The 18,936-nt window shown below is 36.5% G+C and overlaps 1 protein-coding gene across 1 annotated transcript in view; it reads left to right on the top strand.

Moving 5' to 3' along the window:
- LOC105221240 (zwei Ig domain protein zig-8) overlaps positions 1-18,936 on the top strand; it is a 127,719-nt gene that overhangs the window by 87,240 nt on the left and 21,543 nt on the right. Inside the window, exons 3-4 of the mRNA XM_011198037.3 lie at positions 8,271-8,348; positions 8,921-9,053. Coding sequence (XP_011196339.1) covers positions 8,271-8,348; positions 8,921-9,053 — 211 coding nt within the window. The remainder of the gene's footprint in view (positions 1-8,270; positions 8,349-8,920; positions 9,054-18,936) is intronic.

Raw genomic sequence — 18,936 nt, 5'->3', positions numbered from 1 at the left:
ATTGTACAATAAGTGTGCGTGAAACCAGCGGGGAAACCGGTTCCTGAGACTAGGAATTCGGACAAAGTTTGCTGCAAAGCGATTGCAAATGAATACGAAATTTCTTGTGATAACCCTGTAGGAAATTCTGAATGTGTGAAAGAATCTGACTTTTCTAGTATGAGTAAATAATTTGTATTCTTCTTGGCTGTTTTTAATGCTGTACCAAAAAAATTGTGTTTCCTCACTTCAAAGAAATTTTTCCTACTGGGTACATGCTACCTTAAATAATGGCTATTTTAAGACATGAATGGTGTCTTGGCTTCCAATTCTTGCAGCCGTTTGCAACAACCTGAAGTTACTATCGCTTTAAATACATCAAATAATCGTTCAATTTACGCTCCGGCCGCAAAAAAGCCTGAGAACAAGTGGAGAATTACCTTGTTCCCTCTTGAACTCACACTTTTGCAACGAAGGAATGAGAATAATTGACCACTTCTGTCCATAAATTATAACTGTGTACAGTTGTTACTTCGTGCACATGAATACTCGTTGTAAATACAGTTGAACTCACCTAACTCGAATCACCAGAATCCACAAAAAACTTCGAGTTAGAGAGACTTCCGGTTATGGAAGGAAATTTTTATGAAATTTGACTTCTATTGTAAATTCAGGAGTTCGAGTAATAGAAGTTCGAGCTATGGAATTTCAACTGTAGTTCCAAGCTCCAAAATATTTTAGTTATTTTTTTAATTTCTGAATAAATTTATGCCCAGAACTCCGCAATGTCATCGCCCATCTTTAAATTTGCCACAAATTGCTGTCATATCAAATGACATACAATTATGTAATTCTTAGGAAAATTATATAATTATGAAAATGGCTAGTTGTGACGAGCTGGTTGCCATTGATACTGAAGTCATAAAGTTAATGGCTGTTCCTGTCAACACACGCACACACATTCCTTCACCCCACTCCCAAGTGACCAAGCAGTACGAAGGCCATTGAAGGCTGTTTAAATCAAAAACACAGAGAGGAAAGCATAATATTTCCGAGAATTTGATGAACTAAAAGTTAAACAAATATTTATATTTTCCCTGCAGCAAACGGTAAATGGTGCACCACCACTGTTACGCAAGGGAAGGGAAAGGGAAGGCGTTTGGAAATTATTTGCAAAATGTAGCGGTAAGAGTGCTGATGGCCGATGGCTAAGGTCAACTGCTATCAACAAATTGCAGAGTTTGAAAAATTTCCATGATTTCTTAATTCTAATTTAATTTGCTGCTTGTTTTCTAACGGTATTGGACGATGAAAGCTTTTAAGATGAGTGCACAGAAATGTGTGCGCTTTAAAGATATGAGAAGGGCCACAGCTATGCTACAAAGCCTATTAAAGTATTTGAAAATATTACACACACCCAGAAGGACTACGACTGCGTAAAAGCTTTAATCAATAATCCAAAAAGGAATAAAATTTGTACTACATATGTAAATATATTGTATAACTTTCCAAGTATGGTTTCATTTATTTTACAGAAAATTTAATTAATTCGGACACCAAATCGATCAAGCAGGTCACACATATATAACGGTATGCTTTATATGTATGTGAATGTTTTTAGACAAATCTCCACATGTCTGCTGTAAGCCAGCAAAGCGCGTGTGATTGGCAGAAGGGAAGCTATCACTGGCCTTCGGTGATTACCATACTCATTTTTTGCCGTTGTTAGTGTAGCCACTTGAGGCACTCGAACATCGACAAAGTTTTAATGCATTTTCGGCAAAACATCGCCCAACCTATTGGAGGCCAGCCCTTTCGACCAGCTGTGCACGTCGCAGCAGCAGAGCGAAGCTGTACGCAACCACTTAAACTAATCCTTGGCAAGCAACTACAAGAGTGTCGTACTTCTCGGTATTAATAGCAGAACCACCATACGATGGCGATACGCCACAGCTTAGGACCACCGAAATACCGAAACAGCAGCACCTTTGCGATATCCACACCAGCGGCAAGAACTCAAAGTGCAAGTGATTCACTTACTACACAGAGCGGTTTGTGGGGGTCAGGGGGTTGGCCGTTGTCGTGACATGAAAAATTACCGGCGATAATAAAATTCTGTTACACAGTGTAAAGTGAAACTACTGTAGAATTTATTTAAACCTAAAAACCTTATTAAATTGTTCACAAGTAAAAGTTTTCTTGTATAACCAACGGGGGAATACAGCACCACACCTCAACTCACACAGCTGACATGACCCACACAAACACACACATACAGAGAGAGAGAGGGGGAAATAGGCTGCTTGGCAAAGTCACACCTTCCGACCGAGAAGGCGCTTCATTATGCCGCTTCGTTGGACGACGGCTCGTTTTTAACGCTTCCGTTCACACAGCATCACAGCACAGGCAGGCTGCCCAGCTGCAGGGTGGTGTGGCGAGTAAAACTTTTCACTTTCGGATTTTAATGAAATATTAAAATCTTTTACGGTGTTTTATAGTTTGCAAAACTTTGTTTATGTCTTAAGTGCGACCGAGACTTGGCGCACCGAGTTGCTCATCCTTGCGAGCATAGACCGCTCTATGTGGGTTCGAGTGGTGTTTGAGTTCATGTTAGCTTCGTATAATGTTAAGCAATAGAAATGTTCTTCTGCTATTAGTTAACGTTCTCATAGTTGATGGTGGTCAAGGATGGAGAAAATTGAGATTAAAAGTGTTCGTTCGTATGAATTAGATGAGGTTAAACTTCAAAGCTTCCCTCTCTCGACGAACAAAAACTAAACTCTACAAGTCCCCCTACATTCCCGTCCTACTTTATGGTGCAGAAGCGTGGACGATGCCGATGAGACGGCACTAGGAGTTTTCGAGAGAAAGGTTTTGCGGAAGATTTATGGTCCCTTAAACATTGGCAACGGCGAATACCGCAGAAGATGGAATGATGAGCTGTATGTGTTGTTCGAAGACATTGACATAGTCCAGCGAATAAAAAGACAATGGCTACGCTGGCTGGGTCATGTTGTTCGAATGGACGAAAGTGCCCCAGCTCTGAAAGTTTTCGATGCAGGACCCGCTGGTGGAAGCCGATGAAGAGGGAGACCCCCACTCCGAGGGATGGACCAGGTGGAGAAGGACCTGTCTTCACTTGGTGTTACCAATTATCGCCAAACTGCCAAAAGGAGAGATGCGTGGCGCGCTGTTGTGGACTCGACTATTATCGCGTAAGCGGTTTCTACACCAGTCAAGAAGAAGAAGAAACTTCAAAGCTTATATATTTAAAAGTAATTATAAAATCCCCAATTTGTTCTTCGTGCTAACGGAAAAGATACATTCTATCGTCGGCTGTATTTATTGTGAAATTATCACCATTCGTTTACTCCTCTTCCTCTCCAACTTTAAAGTCTACAGTAACATCCAGAAGACTTCCTTATATACAATAACTATTGTGAAGATATTGGCATGACTTCTTGAACTTTTATTACCTTTTGGGTCCAAAAATTACGGCGATATCCATTATAAGTTTGAGAAGCTCGGTTAAACTTCAAAATTTGCTGTAGAACGTTTCTCTTAAAGGAAACCATTTTCGAACTCTACATAAGAGAGTTTTTATGGAAGTAATTGAGACCTGGTATTGACACCAGACCCCGACATTATTGTGCAAAAATATGTATACATTTAAATTTGCTTCTAGGTCTAACAGCACTTTTCAGATTTTCATTTTTTGCATTCTCTCACTTCAGTAAACAGCGCATGCATTCTCTAAAATGGACTTTTACGATGGGTGTCCATTTCAAGCGAAGCCCCTACAAACGGGAAAATCCAAGCATTTTTTGCTTTGCTTCACTCAAACCCCGCTGCGCTCGTAATTGCGTCAAGTGATTACATTTAAGTGAGTGAAAGCATGTGAAAATGCAAGGGTTCGCATTGTTTTCCTTTTCGCGCCGCTTTGTGCTCCTCCACAGAAAAGGCAAAACACAACAACAACGTGTTGAGATTGCGGAAAGCGGGGCGGAAAGCAAAACAAGAGTGAAAACACTTGTTCAGCGCGTTTTTTCTAATTTCTTAGCTGCCGGCACGGACCCTTTGAGTTCAAGTAAGCTTTCAATTGCGATTAAACTTACCTAACGGCTTGTGGCCGTTAACTTTTCACTTTTTTTCCACTCGCTCGTCTTTGTTGTTGTTATACGCAAATACCGTTAAATTAACATAATAAGTTTAAGTTTCGCAGAAAGGGCGAAAGTGAACAAAAAAACAAGACAAATTGAAGGAGTCTTCGTTGGCATTAGAACAAGGATTTAAACACCGGCGAGTGGGCTTGTAGACAATATGGTGGAAGACGACTTTGGGTTGAGTTGTTGTTGTGCGTAAGCGATAAAGCATCTACATTGAGCTAACTTGTCTGCTTGGCGCGGAAGCAAATATATTTGAAATGTTAATTTATTACACAGAGTTTTTTTTCGTTTTTGCTTAATTTGTAGCATCCACCAAAAGCATTTGTTTAATATGTTGTTTTTTTTCACAGAGAATAGAGGTACAGGCCACTGCCGCTGATTATTCATCTGGCATTTTGAATGTCAGTGCCGGCCTGAAAGGCGTGTCAATAACGAACGTTATGACGAAACGGTTTTATATTGGCCACAATCGCTTTGGCGTCTTCAATTTGCTGCTCAGCCGTTCAAAGCCCCTAGCGAGTTAAAAAAGAGACTAAAAGAAAGTAGAAGACTAACTGCTCTGCGGCAATAGGTCTCAGAATACTTTAAACTACATTTTCTCGCTTTTTTCTGCCACCGGATGTGAACTCTCCTAGAACTTTCAGGGGTTACTGAATCAATGGAACCGATTTCGGATAGGACTCAGATTTCGGGGGTCTTTAAAGAATTGCTGTGGAATTGCATATTCTAGGCATTTCAAAGCGAGTTCTATTTTGGTACAAGTGAATGGCATCCACTATTTTATGGAGTATTTCGTCAGAAAAGAACCACTGTGCGAGGAAGTAATCACAATAAGCTTCAAGGGGCAGAGTTTCACATTGCTTAAGTCCTCATTGCTCCCAAATGGATTTATTTTCACGCATTACGTGCCAGTTTTTCCGTTTATTTTAGCACAAATGTAAGCAATTAAGGGCAGAAGGTGGGCCAGAGGTCGATGAGACAAAGCGAGTGAAAAGTGTGAAATTCACGCGCCATTTTTTTTTTTTGTTGTATTTTTAACTTTTTCTCGCCTTGCTTTGCTTTGCCTGATTGTCACGATGCGCACATATGTGTCGGGTCAGCCTGCATGGGATCACTTAAAAATTATCCTTTTTCTGCGTGCTTTTCAGTTTTTTCCCTTCGGCCGACGCGTAGCGGCGACAGTTGCAGTTCAATGGCGAGGAAATTAAGCTCATTAAGAGCCGATTGTTGACAACATTGGGATTGCGAGAAAGCGCGCTTTAATAAATTAGTACAAAGAATATGGGTTTATATGTGTGAAATCGTGTGAAAATTAAATTGTAAAAAAGTGATAAAGGTCAAGCAGTTGTTGGGTAGGATTTAAAATAAAAATCATTTGTTATGTTAGCTCAACCGTTATGTGTACAAGGGAGCCATTTCCTTAACATCTCCATTAATTGTACTTCATTCATTTGCTTCCCGTTAATTTCGACATTGAAATGTCACTGGAATTAAAAGCATATACACTTATTTGTAGGTACATATGTATGCTTTTGTATATACATATGTATTTTTGTTGTATATAATTTTCAAAAAATTGCATAACTTTTGCGCACGTAATTAAAATTGAATGCCAACAGAACAATAAAAGCCAACAAATTCGCCATTCACTAAATGCTAGCAAACTAAAGTCATTAAATAAATCTTAACAATGTGCGAATGGGGAACAATCATAGCCACAGACAGAAAAGGCACAAAATTAATTTAGCGTCGAGGCGGCGGCAGGAGCGCGGCCAGAAGGCAGGCAGGCGCTCGGGCTTGAAAACGAAATGCAATTTTCATAACTTTCGGCATTGTATTTTAAGCAAACACACACAGTATATAAGCTCACATGCTAAACTTGGGCAAGGGATTATTCAGCGCTTTGGGTTATAGGGTACACTGTAAAAATACTAAAAAATTAAAATGTTGTTAACAGTATAAATGGAGATATGCAATTAGGAATGAAATTGAAACTAATTAAAGGAATCTGATAAAAAGAGCCGTCGAAATCTTAAAAAGCTTTTGAAAGCTCAAAAAACTTTTGCAAGCTTTCGAAAGCCCTTGGTTCATACTTAAAGTATATAGATCTGATATTGGTGATGACTCTGCAGCATAATTTCGTCATAAAACCTATAAAAATATGTTATAGAACCCTGTGTTGAACCAGGAATTCAGGTGTACTCTGAAAGTAGAGCCATATGGACTAGTTCTCTCAAAAGCAAGTAATTTCGGTCTTCAAATAAGCTTCCTGTGAAGATATTACTTTAGAAACAATAAATTGGTGAGTAACCGAATAGTTGGTCTGAAGATTCGCCGATTGCATTTAAAGAAACTGGTCTCCCACACAGTTTTTCTCAGTGCATTCCACTTTCGCTATTGCCCAAAAATCAATGAAAATGAATACCAAATATTTCGAATGAAATTAAAATGTTCGTTTTTTTTTTCTTTTTGTTGTTGTGAGTCGATGCATGCGGCTGGATCCTTTGCTGCCAGCGTTTATCATAATTTAAACTTTCTGTTATTCTACTATATAATGTATTTGTTTAGTGCTTTGCCATTGTTGCCGACGCTATTGTTCTGCTCAGCCTTTTGTGGCACACTCACCACTCACCGATCGCAACAACAGAAAACCAATTTTGAAAGGTTAAAATGGAAGCCAACAAACAAACACGCTCCAACAGGACATTACAAAGTACACAAAAAATACAACAAAAATGAAAATAGAAAATTTTTTAATTCAAAGTTACCTTTGCGCGAAAAGCTCTTGCCTTTGACGCAGTTAACTTGATGTTGCGGAGAAACCAAATGTGTCGCAAAAGTTGTGAAGCAACTTTATCATGTAAACATTAAAACAGAAAAAACAAAAAAAAAAAACAACAAAGCAAAAGGGGAGAGCGGTACAAGTTTGAGCTGGGTTGCGAACTCGCTTGACTTTGTGCAAAGGCGCTGTTGTTATTGTTGCTTTTGCCTTTGGTTTTGTTTCGTTTATTTGCGGCGCTCGCTGACGCCGCTTCAATTGAGCTGTTAAGTCAGTTGCGAGTTCTTTTCTCGTGTTATTTATTTGCTTGCGCTGTTTTGACACTTGAAGGGTTGCTTTGACTCGGTTTGCTTTTTTCCCCTTCTTCTCTTGTTGGTCTGTTGTTTGCAGCGTCGCCTTTATTAGGGTTGCCATTTCGCTGGGCGCCGACGATGGCCTTGCCTACAATTGGAGTTGGGTGCGCTTCTTCCACTGACAGTAACCATAATTATTGTTGCCCTTGCCGTTGTTGTTATTGCGCCATTTTGCGCCAGCGAAGCGGGAATCATTGCGACCGAAACAGTCGAAAACTTCGGAAAGAGTTGTGCGAAGACTGGCAGAGTCGGCACGTCAATGCGACAAACTTAAAGGCTTTAGTTGTACTTCAGTGCTTTCTGTTGTTGTTGGTTTTGTTTGTTGTTTGTTTGCTTACTTCTTTGTTAACGGCGTTGACACTTACGCTGGGAGTGCCTTCGCGGAGAGGGTACGCGCGGTTTCGTGCATATTTTCCCTTGAAACTTTCCCTGGAATGTATTTATAACATTTTAATTGTATTTAATGTTTGTTCACAACTTTGTTCATGAATCCGAGCTTTTTATGGGCTTCAAGGGCTAAAGTCAAGTCACTGCCTGATACTGAAAGCGTTGAGCAGTGGCTTTTAAATTAGCTAGCAAATGATTTGTAGGCACCTTCTTTTGTTTTGCTTCGCTGACCTTCGCCTGTCGAAATTTGCATCATTGTTTGTTGTTGCTTTTTGTTGTTGTTTCGCAAATATTGTTTATGACCTCAATTCAACAACCGCAATTCAACAATGTCGACTCTGGGCAGTTGAGAATACCTGAAAAATGCTGAAGAATAATTAGAGGCATATTTGTAAAAATGTATTTATTTTCTCATTTTCTAATTAACGACTGGGCAGATTTCGGTGGAATTGCTATTTGAATACTGGATAGTTGAAAATAATATTGTAAATGTTATGAAAAGTGAAAATAAGACATTTTTAATTGCTTTTTGTCCTTGAAATATATTATTTGTGAACCTGAGATAAATCATAATTAATTATAATTTCTATTTTTATTAATTTACAGGTCTCTTGGATAAGAAAACGTGACTTACACATTTTAACGGCGGGTTCAACGACCTACACATCAGATCAGCGGTTTCAGGTGAGTCATTTGCAATTAATTTAAGTTACATATATTTATAAGAAATATCTAACAGTGGGGTCACATCGAGTCTAACTCTAACTCGTGCTTAACTCAGTTTTTAACCCTTAGTTATATACGAATCTAATTTGTCATTGAAAACATTTGGTTCCAGTGTACTGAAAAATCAGAGTTTCGTACAAACTTCAATGAGTGGACTAAAAATTATTTATAAACCCTAAACTTTGAACAGGAGTTAAATTTATAATTAAGTAAAAACTCAATTTTAAAGTATGGAGTTTATGAATAATTATTAAGTCTGCAGAAGTATTCTAATACTCTAAGCTATAAACTCGAGTTGAACTTTAGCAACAAATTCGAGTTTAACTTCTGGAGTTGATGAATAATTGTAAAGTCGAAATAATTATTCAGAAAAATCTAAACTTGAAACTTGAGTTAAATTTAATATAGGCAGGTAACGTAAGTGTAATGTTTGGGGTTTTTGAATAATTGCTAAGTCTTTTCATTGCAATTGCTTGATATTAAGTTTGTCTAGAAAGTAAGATACTATTAAGGAATATTTTTCATTTTAGGTAATACGACCTGAAAATTCTGGCAATTGGACACTGCAAATAAAATACCCACAACAGCGCGACTCTGGCATCTATGAGTGTCAAATTAACACAGAGCCGAAGATGTCGCTGTCATACACGTTCAATGTGATTGGTAAGTAACTGTAAAGGAGTTCATAATAAGATATTTCACTAAAATATTAGTTCTGTGAAATATTTGGCAAATTTTCTAAACGAAGGTGGTGTATCGCAAATACTCTTACTTTATACTCTAAAATAAAGCATTTGATGGCGCATAATGCGTTCAGAAAAATAATATGGAGTGCACTCTAATAAAGAATTTAAAGTTGTTTATACCAATTTATATTTATATGCAAACAGAGCACTTCAAATTACTATGCATTTGGCCTTCAATTTACTTAAGTAGCAAGTTAGTCACACTGTGATGCTCCTCAAAGTACAGCAGATATGAAAGAGAACTGGCAAATATGACTTTCTTTCTTTACTGTGAGCAAAATAGTTTTATACTTGTTGCTCTCTCAAAATATTTTAAAATTGATAAGAGCTGCATATTTAGAGAAATGTGAACATATAGAACATCACATTTGTATGTATATATAGAAAACTCTGAAAATTTTCAAGCAAAAAAAAAATGAATCTGCTATGCAATTTCGCTAATGCAAAATGCAAATAGACGACTTTGATATGCCAAACTTCATTCCTTAGGGATTTGTTTCCTAAATCTGAAAGCAGACACACAATTGAGAGATTTGCATTGCGGGAATTTAGTGTATTTAAAGCATCTCAAAAATGTATTGAATTATTAAAAATAAATGTATGTTACAAAATTTCTTTAATCCCATATTTACGCAGATTATGCCTTTAAATATTTTCTTTTACGCCACAAATTTATCACTTAGTCACCTCAAGCTGCTGCTTCACATCCTCTTGTGGTTAAATTTAACTTACCGTTAAGCTGAGTTATGTAAATTATGCATGCATTTGCAGCATATGAATTTCAAATTTAACACACAGCAAAGCCCCGTTTTGGCTTTCGGGCTCAACTCCTGCAAGAGTTTATTTAAAGCAAATAGAAATCGTCCGTTCATCATACGCCCCGCTGACCCAATTCCATGCTCATACTGGCCTTGGGCAGCAAAGTAAACAGCTAAATCTGCACAATCATCATTGGCTTTGTTGCGTTGATTTTTGTTATTGTTATTGTATTGAAATGCATATTCTTGTAAGTACTCGCCATATACGCACCTGAGCTTTAAAGTAAATATGCCAAGATATAAACCGGTGATATGAGCGCAAGCCATGTAATCTGCATAAGTGACCGTTAGATGTAATAAAACTTACAGCAATGAACAACAAAATTGCAGTGAACATATGTATGCATACATGTCAATTTTTAATAGGACATTGTGTAGCTTTTATGAGCTCTCGCTGTTGCTAGGGGAAATTTGAAAATGTCATAATATTAATTAATTATTTATGTATTTTTTTTTTGTAATCTGTAGGAGTTGCTGCATATTTCGAAATTAGTTTGAAAAAAATGTCAAAATGCTTTGCAGACCTTAGACCAATATACCATAATTAATTAGAAGTTGAATCTAGGGTTTCTATGTTTCCTAAACTGGTATATTTAACAGCACTCTGTTAAAAGTTATTCGTATGATATTTTTCAATTATAAAATTCCATCCATTATAAAACTATGTATTGACTGATAAGAAAAATACTCGAAATCAATTTATGGAAAAAATACTTGAAAAAATAAATAAAAAATTTATTTTGACAATAAAAATTATGAAAAAATATTTTAGTAAGTAAAAGCACGTTTTCTTAGTTTCATTAATAACTTATATAATTGAAGTACAAAGAAAAATGTAGAAAAAATAAATTCAAAATATTTTTTCATTTCGACCACAATGCACCTCTATCCATTATTGATTTCATCGTTTGGCAATAAATAAATGTTTACTACGAAAACAGATATTTTGCTCAAATTCCCAATTCTTATTCAATGCAACATAAAGGCCTTAAAAATTTTAAATGCAAAATGCACAAGTAAATATGTGTGTAACAAGCATAAGTAGAAATATGCATTTTATTGCTGCATTGTGGTGAAAAACAAAGCTTTTACCTTGAGCGCAAATCAAATAAATATTCATATATAGATATATGTATTAAAATTTTATATAATTTTCTTTCAAATATGTATATATGTATGTATGTATGTGTTTTAAGCCAAGGTATTGCTTTAAAAGTATACATATCAAGGCAGGCAATCAAGTATGGTATGCTTTTATGTAACATATTTGCTATTTATAAGAGCCTAGAGAATGTATATTTAAATTTCATTTTAAAGCCATAAACATGATGCTTGGCTGTCACTAAATATAGAACTTGACTTGTGAAAGTATACCACCAATACATTTGTATAAATATATTATATACATACGTGTATACGTGTACATAAGAGACGCATGTCTGAATTGATCAGGTCAAGTGGCTGCCTCTTCATTCCCTCTACTTATGTACTAATATAGTTTTATAATATGTGCGTGTAAATAAGCTCTCTACAGTGATACAAAAAGCCTTGAAGCATGGTTTTAACATTTTTGAAATATGATTTTCATTATAGTTATATTTTCTTATCATTCCCAACAAAACAGGTTTCCTCACAGCCTAACCTAATTTCCATATAATGACATTTTAAGCCCCAAAAGCTTTAAAAGTTTTTTCAACTACTCTTATTGACTGACTGAAAGATGTCATATTGCACTTGCAATTTGGATAATGTTCACCAAACATTATAATTTAGTAAATGAAATCATGTCCGTCCTTGAAGAAGAATTCCATATTATCTATAATTTTTTATATAATTTTTTTTGTACTTTAAATGGATAAAAGAGGGTCAAATCGGTACACCAAGAAAAGAAATAAGAAAGAACTCTTTAGGCAAAAAATGGTTTAAATTTCTCGAAAACCACAATTCATCTGTATATTGATTAATCGATTAAGACGCGGAGATAAAGTAATAAGTATAAGTAAATAGGCTTTCGAAAAACAGGGCCAAGTGGTCCTGAAGTTTTCAGCGAATGATGTAATGAGTTGATGTAAATTCACCGGTCATAAACGAGCTGAAAAGTACTTCAATGCATCCTTTGATTTATTTATTGACATGCTTGTTAAATGAGTTAAATTCACACATTTACAACTGGAAAAATTACGTAAGCAAATCAATGTATGAGTATAAGTATAAAGATAGCAATGTATGTATGTTAAGTGTGTTAAGTTGTCTGAGTGTAAACTTATGTGTTCAACCGAGTGTTACTTGACTTAAAGATAAATTGCCGTTAAATAAATACAGAGTTCGCCTGAGTACTGAATGCACATGAATGCCTGCCTTTGTTTAATTTATTGAAGCAAGCATGTAACAAGAAACTCATTTATCCGAGCTTTTATCTCGCTTACGGTGAAGCTCGAAGCTTGGAAAAAACTTAACAGGCAGCTGCTGACGAGCTGTCTGAGCAGCCATTATGAATGCATTGCATTGTATTTCATTTATTTATGCTTTTGTAGGTGGTTTAAAGAAGCACAATTTGTCGGTTTTCTGCTTGTTTGTATCGATTTAACTACGGCGTGTGAGTAACAGGGCAGTAATGCTGATGTAACTATTGTAGAGAAATTATTGTGGAAAATAACTATATTTTTGATTTATTTTCTAGTTTTGTTATAATTTACAATGCATTTTCCATAATTCGTTTTTATTACATAATTGAAAGTGTTTTCCTTGTTGCTTTTTCGTTCGGAATTATTTTCTAATTGGACTTGTTTGGCGCAAAATATTACTTTACATTCGAAACAATTTCAAAAATAATTGCAAAGATAAGATTTATTGCAATTTAAAAAATAAGTTTTATTTTCATACAGAAAGAATGGTCTAACAAATATTGCTGGTTATGCTAACTAAAAGTACTGAGTGTGTATATGTAAAGCATCGACGTCGACCAATTTTTTAATTACTGCCCGACCATTTTATGAATCAGATATAAAGTTACATGAATGCACAATATTTTGATGTACACAAATATATTGCACAATATTTTGAAGTAAATATACCTAATAAAGGTATAAAGTATAGATATAAGTTATATTTCGTCAAAAATATTTCACCTATTATACTCTGAAATTAAATTATTGCGCAATAATTTTATATTATTATTTTATTGCACAATATTTTAAATGAAGTATATCCTTTTTCCTCTTTATTAGTTATATTTCGTTCAAAGTACTCTACCTCTAATTCTGAAAAATGGATTTTGAAGTTAAATCATTGCACAATATTCTGAAGTAAAAATTTTATTGCACAATATTTCGAAGTTAAAATTTTATTGCACAATATTTCGAAGTAAATATATTAATGGACAATACTTAAAAAAGAAACATATTGCGCAATATTTTAAAACTGAGTATTTATTGCACAATATTTTGATGTAAATATGCCTTTTGTATACTTTATTAGTTATTATTCACCTTATGAACTTGTTTAGCCAATAATGCTTGTGAGGATTACGCCTCGCTCAATCATACTCCTGCCGAGCGAGTACTCTAATTTCAATTTTCGTGTCCCTTTGTGGCTTGTGCCACTTCACCTTACTCAATGCTTAAATTTCACACAGAATTCGATTACTGCACCAGACGTGGGGTACACTTGGTGTCATAGTAAGCAACTACGAGTATGTACATATGTAAGCTCAGCTGGGATATACTATAAATTCATACACATGTAAGAGTTCATAAGCTAATATGTATATGTGTGTGTGTGTGCGTGTGGTTGTAATGTGCAAAGAAATTTGATACGTAAACTCAATTTAGTTGGAGAATTGCAGCCGATTTGCATAAATTACTTATTGACAACGCATTTACCTGTACCATAACGGTATATGTAATCATATGAGGATGTGTGCCTGTGCCTGTGTGAGCTGTAAGTGAGACGGTCCATATGGTGTGAGTTTATTTTTCTTCATTACTCTTCATGCTCACGCTCAACATCAACATGCAACACGCATTCGAAACATTGTCTGTGTGTGTATGTCTACAGCGTAGCGCTCAGCTGGCTGTTGTTGTGACGTGCCAAAGGTAGAGGTGTGCTCAACTAACGGACAATTTCAGGTCACGTTGTCGTTATGAATTTTAATATGCAAAATTGACAAAATATGTTAGCCAAAGCACACTCACAATAAATAGAAAACAGCTAAAGGGCGCTTCTTTGTCCAAAGTGCTTCAGTTTGTGTCTGTGTGAGTGTGTTGTTGTTGTTAACTGTAGTGGCGTGTTGCTTTTTGCTAAGTGAGCAGACATGCTATTGTTATTGTGCAGGTAATAGGGACTGACACCCTGTCTGCCTGTCTGTATAGCACGCATTCTCACCAAAAATTGTCGACAAATATTCAAATTGAATAAATAAATGAGAATTTTATGCAGTGAGCATGACAGCAATCTATTTTATTTTCACTGCGGGTGAGCACTTTCGGTCATTTGCAGCTCTGCTTTAATCTATATTAATTTAAGAAACGATTTGAAATTCATTAAGTTGCCATATTACTACTTTGCGCACACATATGCCAAAAATATATCAATTAAGCCGTTTTCTAATCGCAAAATTCCATTTTCTGCCCAACAAATGTGTGCCAATTTCTACTTGCAAAGTTCACTTAAAATCTATACTCAATTCTGTAAAGCCCGAATTGCCCCAAATTCCATGAGAATAACACTGTAATACCACGAACAGCTGAATGCGCCTAAAAGCATGCAATTCATTTTCGTGTTCCCAAATAAGCAAGCATGTAGCGACGCGAATAACACTTTTATTTTCATAACACAATTTTACAAAAAATATCTTTTTTCTTCACTCTCTTCTATTTTGCTTACTTGCATTTGCCGCTGCTCTGTGTGTGTGTGAGAGCGCGTGTTTACTTACGCGCTGCTAAACTTGGCATATTTCAAATTTATCGCACTTGGCCTACAGCCAGGCGCAGCGCAAATAAAAAAAAACTGCAACAACAATAACAACAAATATACATACAAACAGCGTTTTACATGCGCAGCAATGAAATATGCATGCAACGCGACTGGCTAACAACAACAACTAGTCGCTAACTGAAAAATGTTATTTTGCATGCTCACACGCACATACAAATGCATATGAGATTGTGTAGACATTCTTGCACTTCTGAAAAGCGTAGTTCATACATTTGTGTGATTCGCTTAGTTCTGGTTGCGCGCTGCCACGTTGTACATAAAAATGCACTTGTTTTGTGACACCGCCTGCATGCTTAGCCGCCGAGCCAAAAACAAAAATGTATTTTATAATGTAAGACTTACACTTATGATCGCACTTTTACTACCACATGTGGCTGGTATGTGGTTTGTATGTGGCGTTGTAAAAATCTCAAGCAGCAAACAGCTAGCAGCTTAAAGTGCAATCCAATATACCAAGGTTCATACCCGCACAAGCAACTGGGAGTGATTTATGTCACAAAATGCAATTTTGCGGTGATTTTTGTCAGGTACTTTTATATTAAAAGAGATACGTGCAACTCAGGGAATTATGTTATGGATCAATTGTTTCAGTGTTAACGACCAGAACGATCCACAAGACAGTACACGAATTTTTACCCATTCAAGGACAAGCAACCCAATAGTATTTCTCCAAATAATAGAGGAAAACTTTTTCAGCTGCAACAACAACAACAAATATATGCGTAATTCTCAGCAAATTACATTTATTTTATAATGAAGTGTATTTTTAAGCCAATAAAATAAAGAAATCTCGAGTTAAATTAAAACAGTAGCTCACTTTTAGGCGGAATAATAATTATATTATTATTTTTTTTTAAATACATATTTCAATAATAATTAAATTTTTAAAGCGTAAAAATGTGTCACTGTGTCACTGTAAGCATTCTCAAGCAAGCGAAATCATTAGAAAAAGAAAAACAAGAATTGCTTGTAACAGTGCATACTCGCTGACTGTCTGGCACGAAGCCTCGCACGGCCTGTGCATGCTATGGGAAAAGAGGTGGCAAACGCAAGGCTCCACCAAAATATTTACCAAAGCGCATACATTCACATATTTTTACATACATTTCTATATGTTCCAATACATGAATGTGTGTGTCTCCTTTGGTGGCAACAAAATTTAGTTCATATATTCGCCGAAAAAAGAACGAAACTTTTACAACTGTCTGAGCGTGTATGCAAAGCAATATATTACAGACAGTAGGCACATGCACATTGCCACACAAACACATTCATACACACATACATACAAACACTGCGCCGCTATACTGCCACATACATGAAGTTTGCGAAGCACCTTGAGCGGCTGGCGGCCTCAAGCGGCGACCGCATTGCTGTACCGGAGTGATAAAAATTTATTGCCCAAATATGTTGATGCATGCGCACATTTTCCCATATTTATTGGGTAATTTCTATTTAAGTGGGTCATTATTTTGCCCCACAGACGGAGAGGCAGAAGGCAGTGACAGCGAAGAGCAGGACACATATTCGCAAAAAGTTTAAATCAATGTCGCTGACACAGATCGCAAGTTGAAATGGTTTTAAGTAGGCGAGAGAACCAACACACACACACACATATATTTAAATTATAGCTTTTTTAATAAAATGGCTCATCGTATTGGCGTTGAAGACATATGTATTTCTAGCATAATTATACAGCGACTAGTATTGTTATTTCCATATAATAATGGAACATTCAAGTTAGAAATAGTATATCTCTAAACTTCCATTGTAAAATTATATATTTTTTACTTTTCTTTTTTTCTTCTTTTTTTCATTTTCTGCTGCGCTGTGCAATTCTCATCTGCTTTGTATTGAGATTTGTTTTCCTTCTTTTTGCGTGACATTCATTAATTTCTACTTCGTGCTCCTAACTGTTCTTTTCACTGTTTGTTCGCAAATTGAGTGGAATTAATTGACAAATCAAGTAAACAAAAATAAATTTGACAAAGTCATTTGCAAACAGTTTTTGCGACGCTTTTCAGCGCTGCCAATCAAAGTGCGGTGTATGTTACTCATACGCCGTGTTGCGTTGTATACCCACTGTTGCGTTGTATACAGTAATTTGTGTGACTTTGTTGTTGTTGTTGCGAAAGTTTCTGTTACAAGTGTTGAATATAAATGATCGTGACATCGTACGCAGATTTTCAGACTGTCAAAATCAATTTGACACAATAAATTATTTATAAAATCGCATGTGCCCACACCCAACTACTGGTTGTAATGGCAAGCAATTGAAGTGTGAAAAAATTGGTTTCTGCTTCCATTCAAAATTGGTTTCTGCAACTAAAAACTATTACTAATCAATTGAGTTTTTCGCTTGTGCTTTATCTCTAGTCTACATAATCTTATATTCAATTAAGACCAACTGAATCGAATTTTTTGCTGAAGTGTGTACAAAAGAAAATATAATCTAAAGAAGAATTTCCAATTTTCAAGCAGACAAATCCAAATCTTTTGTACGCCAAATTTTCCTATTCTTATCCAATTAATTCTGCTGACAGTCTTCTTCACGCGCGCACTCAAGCCACAACACACGCGTTTCGACCTCATTAATTTAATTACCGTTGTGTGCACCTCATTTCCATTTAATTCAACAAAACACACATAAATTCGTGATAAACTCAAAAACTCGTTGGCTTCCTCGTGCAGCTTCGACAGCACGTTTGCGCCAAACAAAAATCAAACAACAACGACAACAAAGTCAGCGCACGGTTGCTATGTCTAGCAGCAGGTGAAAAGCAACGAAGCATTGTGGCGACTGATGGGAGTATGGTGGAATACAGCACACATCCACGTAAATAAAAAAATCATGCTAAAAACCAAAACACAACTCGAAAATCAGGTGCAATAAATTCGTTGCGGTGACACTGCCAGCGCAATACAAACGCAGATTTATGCATGTGAGCGTGTGTGTGTGTGTTTGAGTTTTTTCCTTGTCACATGCATGCTTTACAGTGTAGTTGTGGCGCGTGGCGGAGATAACTGTATTGCGGTGCGCGGAATTGCGGTACATTGTTGTGATCGAGGAAAAATTATTTCGTTTGCCACGAAATTGAATGCCAACGAATCGACAAACATAAAAAGAAAAAGCAACAGCAGCGTAGCATAACACAAGGCGCAGAGCGTTCTCACACGAAGATTCGCTAATGCAAATGCGGACAGGGCGTTTTAGCGTGTTTATTTGCATTTGAGCAGGTGAGAAAGGTGCTGCACAGCAAGGAAAAATGTCACGGCAACTGGCAGGATTATTTGACCCAGAGAGCGTATGAGCTACTCACTTAAGCTCCCTTGCAACATATAACCAGCTCATCTCCACACTCAAGTAAGAAAATTTGTTAAAACTAACCGCTACTGCTGACTGGGTACACCTTCTACACCTGCAGAGTACACCACAACTGACGCCACACACACCCACACATACTCATATTCAACACGAGATTTATATCACGTGAAATGTGCGGAAGATTTGTTGCGCTTGTGGGAAATAATTTGCGAAGCGACGAGGTAAGAATGCTCAACATCTGAATGCTAACAATGCATGCGGAATATTGGAAATACGCATAAAATCCGAATTTACCGTTACCACAATAATCTCACAGCGCACACAGACACACACCGGCGGATGGAAATGGTGGAGTTGTTAAGATTTTAATAAACTCTCAACGTTTGCAATTAACTTTTTGTATTTTAATTCACTGGTGTCACATAATTTTCGCAGCGCAGCATAGCACTGCAGGCACAATTACGCTCACTCTGTGCGCCTGTGCGGCTGTCATTGGAGTGTCGCCTCAATCCACTTTAATGCCACAATGTGGTCTGTCGCCTTCTCGTGTATGTATTGGTTAATATATCTGCGCATTTGTGCTCTTGTTTGGCCGCCTAATGGCATTCAGTGCTTAACAAAATGCTTTCAATTAAATATGCAGCAGCAACGGTCCCTGCGCC

Source organism: Zeugodacus cucurbitae, chromosome 6, assembly GCF_028554725.1.
Source record: "Zeugodacus cucurbitae isolate PBARC_wt_2022May chromosome 6, idZeuCucr1.2, whole genome shotgun sequence".
Classification (NCBI taxonomy): Eukaryota; Metazoa; Arthropoda; class Insecta; order Diptera; family Tephritidae; genus Zeugodacus; species Zeugodacus cucurbitae.
Note: the sequence above shows the minus strand (reverse complement) of the source record. Positions and strands in the feature narration are given on the sequence as shown.